The sequence below is a fragment of the Papio anubis genome, chromosome 17 (assembly GCF_008728515.1).
Source record: "Papio anubis isolate 15944 chromosome 17, Panubis1.0, whole genome shotgun sequence".
In the NCBI taxonomy this organism is placed as follows: domain Eukaryota; kingdom Metazoa; phylum Chordata; class Mammalia; order Primates; family Cercopithecidae; genus Papio; species Papio anubis.
In genome coordinates this window covers 17419981-17429578 of record NC_044992.1, presented here as the reverse complement: position 1 = coordinate 17429578, position 9598 = coordinate 17419981, and the positions used below count along the sequence as shown (strand labels likewise).

General features: G+C 52.5%; 1 protein-coding gene across 7 annotated transcripts in view; it reads right to left on the bottom strand.

Annotated features, from left to right (window-relative positions):
• Positions 1–3442: 3442 nt before the first annotated feature.
• The window catches only part of MYO15A (myosin XVA), a 65417-nt gene continuing 59261 nt past the window's right edge, over positions 3443–9598 (bottom strand). For 5 of the 7 annotated variants that reach the window (XM_031657391.1, XM_031657393.1, XM_031657394.1 and 2 more), the window contains 2 exons: positions 9366–9506; positions 3443–4477 (listed from right to left, as the gene is read on the bottom strand). In XM_031657391.1, coding sequence (XP_031513251.1) covers positions 4376–4477; positions 9366–9506 — 243 coding nt within the window. In that variant the 3' untranslated portion in view covers positions 3443–4375. Of the gene's footprint in view, positions 4478–9365; positions 9507–9598 lie in introns of those variants that run through there. The other 2 variants (XM_021928800.2, XM_031657396.1) reach the window with 2 other exon arrangements.

Here is a 9598-nt window from a genome sequence, read left to right as displayed (position 1 = left end):
GAGGACCCCTAAAGGAGAAATGGTTGGCTAAATAAGTGCCTGAATGGAGACTCCGCCTGAGGAAAGCCTTTAGGACTCCTAAGGAAACTTCTGAAACCCGCGAAAACTTCTCAAACTGCGGGACCGAGAGCACTCAACCCCAGCTCTGAAACCAGATAGGAACGTCCGGCACAAGCCAGACGCGCGTTGTCGGGTTATAAGCCAGCCTGCCGCCGCTGCCGCCTCCGCTCGGAGCGGACGTTTCACGAGTCACGTCCCGGTGACGGCGGGCGCGGGGGCGCGCTGGGGTTGGCGTCGAGCCTCGTTGGTGCTGGAGATGGGCGTGGGGGCACCTCTTACGGGGACGACGGAAGAAAACTCCAGGAAACAAACGGGCGCAAGGATAAGGCTAAGCTATAGATAGTGACTACAGTCAATTCAAAAAAGTTTTGAAGCAGTCAACCAAGGCGTGGCCGGGCTCGGGGGCTCACGCCTGTAATCCTAGCACTTTGCGAGACCAGGGCGGGCGGATCACTTGAGCCCAGGAGTTCGAGACCAGCGTGGCCAACATGGCAACCCCATCTCTACAATAAAATTTCAAAAAAAGAACTGGGCGTGGTGGCGCGCGCTTGTGGTTCTAGCTCCTCAGGAGGCTGAGGTGGGAGGACCCCTTGAGCCTAGGGGCTTGAGGCTGCAGAGATCGCGCCACTGCACTCCCGTCTGGGCGACAGAGCTCCAAAACGAGACAAAAAGGCGTGGCCGTGCCGGATGCACTGGAGGGCTCCAACAAATGGGGGGGTTCTGCTGGAAAATCTCCCATGTCTCCCCAGGATAAAGTTCCCCTGCTTTATTTGGCGCTCAAAGCTTTTCTTCAAGACCCTTCTGGCCTTGGCTCCTCCTCTCCTCTCTTTCCACGTACATGAGCCCCAGCCCGGTCCTCATCCTGTAAGCCAGGTCTACAAGCATACTGTGTCTCACCTCCTGGCCTTTGCCCAGGATGTTTCCGCCACCTGAAATGCCAGTTCCTTATCACCCGTCTCCTCCTCCTCCTCCTCCTCCTCTTCCTCCTCCTCCTCCTCCTCGTCCTCGTCCTACTCCTCCGTTGCCCAGGCTGGAGTGCAGTGTCACTATCTCGGCTGACTGCAACCTCGACCTCCCGGGTTCAAGCGATCCTCCCACACCTCAGCCTCCTGAGTAGCTGGAACTACAGGCATGCACCACCACACCCCGCTGATTTTTCTGTTTTTAGTAGAGATGGGGTTTCACCATGTTGCCCAAATTGGTCTTGGAACTCCTGGGCACAAGATCCTCCCGCCTCGGCCTCCCAAAATGCTGGGATTACAGGCGTGAGCCACCTCGCCCAGCCTGGAATGGACATTTTTAAAAAAAATTCCCAAGTTTTTACTGTGTGCCAGGACCTGTACATATACTAGCCCAATTAATCGTCCAAACACTTCAATGAGGGGGACATCATCATTATTACCATTGTATATATAGGGAAACAGGCCCAGAGAGGTGAAATGACTTGCCCAAGGCCATACAGCGAGTATGTGGCCTAGTGATGACTCAAACCCAGGCTGCCTGGTTCCAGAATCTGTGCTGTCCCTCACTGGGGCTCAGAGAGGGGAGAGTCCTAGCTCAAGAACAGTCAGGGAGGAACACAGGGAAGCTTCCACTGCAGTGTCCAGGATGGGAGAGGCTGTCAACCTAGAGAAGAGGTGATTCACATTGTGGCTCAACCTGGACGATCTACTTCCAAGGAACCGCTTATAGTCTGTGTGGGAGGCCCCAGTCCTATTCTGAAAGCCAAAAGGGCCCCCTTGCTTTCATTCTGCCACATCATCCCTTCCTGAGCCTCACAGTTTAGCTCGACTAGGGAAAAGGTTTTGGGGCAAAAGTAATTAGCCTGACACCCCCTCCCCCTCACACACACCATGTATGATCTCACAACACTGAGAAATGAGGGGCATAGGGCAGGACTTAGGGCTGCCTCATGTTGGAGCCCACTGTGCTCTGTTTTGGGGAGTCCCTATACTGAGGGAGCATCAGCGCCGCAGGCAGAACCCCAGGGGTTAGGTGAGCTGCCGCCAGGCACAGCCCCTGTGCAGTGGTAACTTGATTGACACCACACTCTTTCTGGTGAGTTCCTTACTTTCCTCACCTTGGGGTCTGCTTCTGGGTAAAGCCAACCCAAGACAGTGGTGAAAAGCGGGACAGTCCTGTGGCAGTTGTATCAGGGGCTCTTTCTTGATCCTTTCCATCCTGGGATGGTCTGATTGACCCCCTAGTCCTGCCAGCTGGACCTTCTAATCTCTCCCAAGTTCTCCCCACCCATCACCACCACTAGAATCCATGACAAGTTTTCCAGCTAACACTGCAGCGGCCAACTCCTACATTCACTCTTTGTTCAGTGGTCAGAATGGCTTTTACAAAGTACAATCTGTGCAGGTTGCACCTCCCCTTCCCTCTCTGGAAAACCTTTGAAGGCTCCTCATGGCTGTTGGAATGAAATCCTAAAATTTTTTTTTTTTTTTTTGAGACTGAGTCTCGCTCTGTCACCCAGGCTGAAGTACAGTGGCATGATCTCGGCTCACTGCAACTCCCACCTCCTGGGTGCAAGTGACTCTTGTGTCTCAGCCTCCTGAGTAGCTGGGATTACAGGCACATGCCACCATGCCTGGCTAATTTTTGTATTTTTAGTAGAGGCGGGGTTTCACCGTGTTGGCCAGACTGGTCTCAAACTCCTAAGCTCAAGTGACCCACGGGCCTCAGCCTCCCAAAGTGCTGGGATTACAAGTGTTAGTCACCATGCCTGGCCCAGAAATCCTAAATTCTTTTTTTTTTTTTTTTTCCGGAGATGGAGTCTCACTCTGTCACCCAGGCTGGAGTGCAGTGGCATGATCTTGGCTCACTGCAACCTCTGCCTCCTGGGTTCAAGCGATTCACCTGCCTAAGCTTCCTGAGTAGCTGGGATTACAGGGGCACACTGCCCTATATATTATTCATATTGCAGTAGAAACGGGGTTTCACCATATTGCCCAGGCCGGTCTCGAACTCCTGAGCTCAGAAAATCCGCCTGCCTCAGTCTCCCAAAGTGCCAGGATTACCGACGTGAGCCACTGCACCCAGCCCAGAAATCCTAAGTTCTTAATGTATCCCAGAAGCCCTATCCAAACTGTCTTGGCCCGCCTCTTCAGTCTCAGATCCTGCTACAAGTAATGCGCACCTCAGGGCCCCTGCATATGTTGTTCTCTCTCCTCATTCCCTAGCTAACTCCCACTCACAGGTCTTATCCTAGTTTGCGGTGATTTGACTGTGATTAACTGCCAGTGCCTGGTATTCGCCTCGTTCACAGTAGGTATTGCTGCTGCCATGGATCTTGCAACTATGCCCCCATCTACCTATCTAGTCTCCCATTCCCAAGTGTTCCCTGCCCAGCACAAGCTCCCCAAAGCACCAGCACTTTCTGTCAACATTCATTCGTTTATTTTTTCATTCATATGACAAATATTTTTTAAGTGCTTACTCTCTGTTAGGCATCCTCCTAGGTTATGGAAGATACAGCAGGGAACAAACATGATTTTCTTTGGAATGTTTATCCCGCTCTCTTCCATCTATTCTTAGCAAACTCCTACTTATCTTTCAAAACTCAATGCTAATGTCCCATTTTCCAAGAAGCCTTTTCCCAGATTTCTCCCTTATACCACTCAAACTTGTGTGATCCATCAAGTGATGGGGGCTTGGGGTTGGGGATACCCAAGGAGTGGGGGATGGTCTGTTCGTAGGCAGTGAGTCAGGGGCCTAAGGTAACTCCAATTCCTGCCTCCTCCCTCAGGCTTGTTTTCCAGCCACTTAGCAACTCCATGGAGAAATGGCTGCCAGGCACACCTTTTGTTTGCACAGAAATAACCAAAGACCAGAAATCCAGGCTGACTGGCAGCACAGGGAGGGGCCCCTTAGAAGGACATGTAGGTGCTGGGATGTGGAGTTGGAGCAGATTCCAACATCAGACCCTGAGTAAACCAAAGGCAGAGTCCAGTTCATCTAGGCAACTGGTGTGGGGCTTCTGTGCCATAGGCAGGCGTTAGGGGCAGGGTCTGCAATGGGTACATGGCAGAAGGCCTCATGGTCCTGCCTTCTGCTCCATTGCACCATGGGCCAGACTTTTGAAAGTTCCTCCTGCTATCTGACCCAAGTCTGCATGCTGCCATTCCATCCCAATTCAGGATGGGTCTTCTTGGGTTCTTGGGGATTTTAGTTGCTCCTCCTGCCTCCTCTTAGTGTCCTCCAAGGCTCTGGCCCCTTACAGGGGTCATTGATCCTGAGAGGTCTAGTGATTTCTCTGAGGCCACACAGTGAGTCTTCTGCAGAAGGTACTGGAGGGCTGGGAGCCGGGTCACAGCAGGGTGATCTCGCTGGGGGGCAATGTGAGCCGCTTCTCACGGGCACTGAGCAGGTTCTCCACGTGCACGGCCACCACACGACACAGTTCCAGTCCCTGCAGGTGACAGTGACAGTCCATGCCCACCCAACACTTGCCCAGCTCTTACCTTGGGGTGGGATGTACAGAATGGAGAGGTGGTTGGGAGATAGGTGGAGACCACCATTCATGCAGGAACCCTTGTCCCCACCTCCCCCAGGGCCTGAGAGGAGCATGAAGAACTGGAAGGCCAAATGGTGGGGTGTGGGATGCAAGGGGTAAGCAAGCAGGAGACTAAGTGCCTCTGCTGGCTTTGCTCCATGTGAGCCGTGTGACCTGGGGTCTATCGCTTCACCTCTCTGAGCTTCAGTGGCCTCATCTGTAAAGTCACAATTGACCAGGGGACTGCCTCACAGACAGGGCTGTGGTGAGGATTCAGTGAGGCTTTACTGCATGTAAATTTTTTTTTTTTTTTTTTTTTTTTTTTTTTGAGACAGAGTTTCGCTCTGTCACCAGGCTGGAGTGCAATGGTGCGATCTTGACTCACGCAACCTCCGCCTCCCAGGTTTAAGCCATTCTCCTGCCTCAGCCTCCCGAGTAGCTGGGACTACAGACACGCACCACCATGCCCAGCTAATTTTTGCATTTTTAGTAGAGATGGGGTTTCACCATGTTGGCTAGGATGGTCTCCATCTCTTGACCTCATGATCTGCTCACCTCGGCCTCCCAAAGGGCTGGCATTACAGGCGTGAGCCACCATGCCCGGCCACGTGTAAATGCTTTAGATTTTAAAAGTATGAATCCAATCAATAAATGGTAACAGTTTCTAACTGTCTGTTGCCATGGTTACCGCCTGGCTCCCACAGTGCACAATGGGCAGTGACCCAGGCTCAGTGCTCCCAATTGGAGCAGAGTAGGGGAAGGCATCAGGGAATTGCGGAAATCAATCTCTGAATGTGGTTCTCAGATGGAAGCCATTGTTGGAATCCCCCCAGGGAAGCTGCTCTGAGAAAGGAAAAATCATGTTAGCAGCACTCTGAGTGGTAACTGTGTGCCAGGCCTTGTCCTAAAGGCCTGATGTGTCCTACCTGTTTTAATCCCCCCAGTGTCTCTAAGAGACAGGAGCTATTATATCCCATTCCACAGGTGGAGAAACTGAGGCACAGAGCCTTGAAGCTCCAGACTGCACAACTGGTAGGTGGTGGGATTTGAACCTGGATGGTAAGAGACCTGAGGATCACACTCTGAAGTGCTCTCTGCTGAGGTTAGCTATGCTGGCCCTGCCTTGGGGGCCACCTCGGCTAATTAAATCGGCATGTGCAGATGGACTCTTCTCCTCCAGCCAATCCTTTACCTACCCACAGGCTGCCATGTTCTAGGCCTTTCTGGGATTGTTGCTGCATTTGACAGTGTGGAACCTGAGGTTCAGTGAGAAGCAGGGATGCCTCAAGATCCCCTCACACAGCCTGTCAGAGGTGGGCAGGATGGGGACCCAGGTCTGTTGGTGCAACACTGCTGCACTCAGACATCACCTCCTCCTGGAAGCTCTCCCTGATTACCTCCCAGATAGCTCAGGTCCCCTGTACACCCTGCCAGCACTGATCAAGGTATATTTTATATCTGAGACTTGAGGCTCTGTGAGGGCCAGGGTTGAGGGACTCTCAGTCACTTCAGTATCTTTGCTACACAGAGATGCTCAATGGACCTATGCTGAATGAGTGAATGAATGTAGCCCCTGACACATACAGGCCAGAGGCAGAGATGGCAGCATAAGGAGGTCACGTGGTGCCGCAAGGAAGTGCGAAAACCAAAGAGGCCTTCATCCATCCATCCATCCATCCACCCACCCACCCATGCAACCAACAAATATGTATTGAGCATCTACTATGTTCCAGGCACTGAGTTATGGACACAGCACGAACAAGATGGACACAGTCCTGCTCTCTTGGAGCTGACATTCTGATGGGGGAATGATACAGTTTGGATATTTGTCCCTCCCAAATCTCATGTTGAAATGTGATCCCCGGCCAGGCATGGTGGCTCATGCCTGTAATTCCAGCACTTTGGGAGGCCAAGGTGGGCGGATCACTTGAGGCCAGGAGTTCGAGACTGGCCTGGCCAACAGGGCAAAATTTGTCTCTACTAAAATACAAAAAAATAGCCAGGCGTGGTGGCACGTGCCTGTAATCCCGGTATTTGGCAGGCTGAGGCAGGAGAATCACTTGAACTGGGGAGGCAGAGGTTGTAGTGAGCCGAGATTACTCCAGCGTAGGCGACAGAGCAAGGTACTGTCTCAAAAAAAAAAAAAAAAAAAAGAAAAGAAATGTGATCCCCAATGTTGGAGACAGGGCCTGGTGGGAGGTGTTGGGTCTTGGAGGCAAATCCCTCATGAATGGCTTGGTTACCGGAGGTAATTAGTGAGTCCTCACTCTATAGTTCACACAAGAGCTGGTTGTTTGGACCCTCTCTCTCTCATTCCCTCTCTTGCCATGCGATGTGCCTGCTTCCCCTTTGCCTCCTGCCTTGAGTAAAAGCTTCCTGAGGCCTCCACAGAAGCCAAGCAGGTGCTGGCACTACGCTTCTTGCACAGCCTGCAGAACCATGAGCCAGATGAACCTCTTTTCTTTGTAAATTATGCAGCCTCAGGTATTCCTTTATAGCAACATAAAACGGACGAATATAAGGAGATAATACATAAACAAATAACTAAATGATTTCCAAGGCATAATAAGGGCTATGGAGGCATGGATCATGAGTTCTTAGGGACGAGGGTTAGGGAAGGCTTCTAGAAAAAGGTGATATTTGTGTTGAAACCCAAATAAAGGGAGACAATGGGCCCTGTGCTGAATCAGGGAAGAGCGTTCCAAGTGGAGAGGACAGTGAGGGCAGAGGACCCAGGGCAGGGAGAACAAACTCAGCACAAGGGAGCCAGGGTGGCTGGAGGAATGAGCAGAGGGGAGGGAGGTGGCAGAGGAGGCCACAGAGGTCATGAGAGGAAGGGACAGGGATGGGAAGGACTCCCAGATTTGGGGCCTGAGTGCCTGGAAGGATTGGGAGGAAAGCTGTAGAGGACTGTTGGTCTCCAAGGGGGATGCTGAGGGAGCCTGGAGCTCAAGTAGTCTGGGCAGGAGGTAGAAATATGGATGCTGTGATGGTAGACATGGTTTTGAAAGCCTCAGTATCAGATAGGGCGCCCTGGGGAAAGGCCCAGACTCAGCAACGTTTAGAGATTGTCTAGGGGGCCAGGAGTGGTGGCTTATGCCTGTATGCCCCTCCCTACACTTTGGGAAGCTAAGGTGGATGGATCACTTGAGGTCAGGAGTTCGAGACCAACCTGGCCAAAACGGTGAAACCCCATCTCTACTAAAAATACAAAAATTAGCCAGGCATTGTGGCACACACCTGCAGTCCCAGCTACTCAGGAGGCTGGGGTGGGATTATCGCTTGAACCCAGGAGGTGGATGTTGCAGTGAGCTGAGATCACACCACTGCACTCCAGCCTGGGCAACAGAGCGAGACTCTGTCTCAAAAAAAAAAAAAAAAAAGATTGTCTAGGGGAGGAAGGACCAGAAAAGAACCAAAGAAGAAATGACCAGGTTCATACAAGAAGGTTGGAGAAGGCTGGGTGCGGTGGCTCACACTTATAATCCCAGTACTTTGGGAAACTGAGGTGGGAGGATCATTTGAGGCCAGGAATTTAAAACTAGTCTGGGCAACATACCAAGACCCTGTCTCTACTGGGAAAAAAAAAAAAAAGGAGGTAGGAGAACACCACAGAGCCATTGTACGGGCTCAGGGAGGTGGCCTCTGGGAAGGAGGCGGCAGGCCTGGGGCCCAAGGCTACCAGTGGGTAAGGCAAGGATCTATGTGACCCCAGGCAGGAGCAGATTGGGGTGTGGTGGGGAGTGCATTAGGACCCTAGACCCAAGTAACAGGCTCTCCAAGAGGCACAGGGGGCCAAGGAGACTTTGGTCCTGTCCCTCAGAGGCAGGGCTAGGGCAGTGGAAGTCTCTCTCCCTTGCCCTGGGAAATCCCCCGCTCCAAGATAGGCCCTGTCATGGGAGTGGTGCTGGGCCCAGACCTGGAGGGGGGATGTCACAGGCTGGACAGGGCAGACGTGTGGGTGTCAACCTCAATTCTGCCCCTTCTCTGGGCCTGAATCCTATCTCTTCAGTGGAGTGAAAACGGTAGTCCTGCCCTGACCCCAGGAGGCTGTGAGACTTGGACAGGAGCCTAGAGGTCATCCATGCTTTTTTTTACATTTTATTTTAGAGATAGGGTCTCACTTTGTCACCCAGGCTGGAGTGCAGTGGCACCATCACAGCTCACTGCAGCCTCGAACTCCAACTCCTGGGCTCAAGAAGTCCTCCCACCTCAGCCTCCTGAATAGCTAGGACTATAGGCACTTTTTTTTGTTGTTGTTAATTTTTGCAGAGTCTAGGTCTCACTATGTTGCCTGGTCTCAAACTCCTGGGTTCAAGTAATCCTCTAGCCTTGCCTCAGCCTCCCAAAGTGCTGGGATTACAGGCATGAGCCACAGTGCCTTTCTCACCCTTGCCTTTTAAGTAACAGCCACAATTGCTGCAAACATAGGAAGGCACAGGACAGGTGGGTCTCGGTTTTACCATCTGTCACACAGGAAGCCCAGTTTCTCCACCCTCAGTCCTGGAGCCTACAATCCAGCCCCCACATCTCAGCCCAGGTGAACTTTCTCAAACCTCTAGTGTCCTTGCCCTGTCACCAATCTTCTATGGCTCCATACTGCCCTTTGCCGTGTTCCCACTGCCAAGTTGCTTCCCTGGATGACCACCATAACGATCTGCAGTTCTGTGCTGCACTGTGGTTGGTTCTGTCCCATGCACTGGCCTGGATACTCCCTGGGACATGGCAGGGACCTGACATATCTTGGAGCCAGGCCCAGAGAAGGGCCCAGTGAAGGTAATGTTGGGCTGAGGGCTGGACCCACCTGCTCCAGCTGCAGCTGCAAGGTATGCTGGGCCGCCACGTCCCCTAGCGCAATCTCCACGTAGGGGTAGCTGGAGTTGGCCGTGGGCCGCTGGGTCCGCGTCGACTGGATCTCCTTCAGGGGGAACTTCACCATCAATTCCTGGGAGTAGGGGAGAGGGGCCAGACAGGCCTGTGGGTGAGGACAGTCTCAACCACTCTTACCCCTCCCCTGCAAATCAGATCTATAGGAGG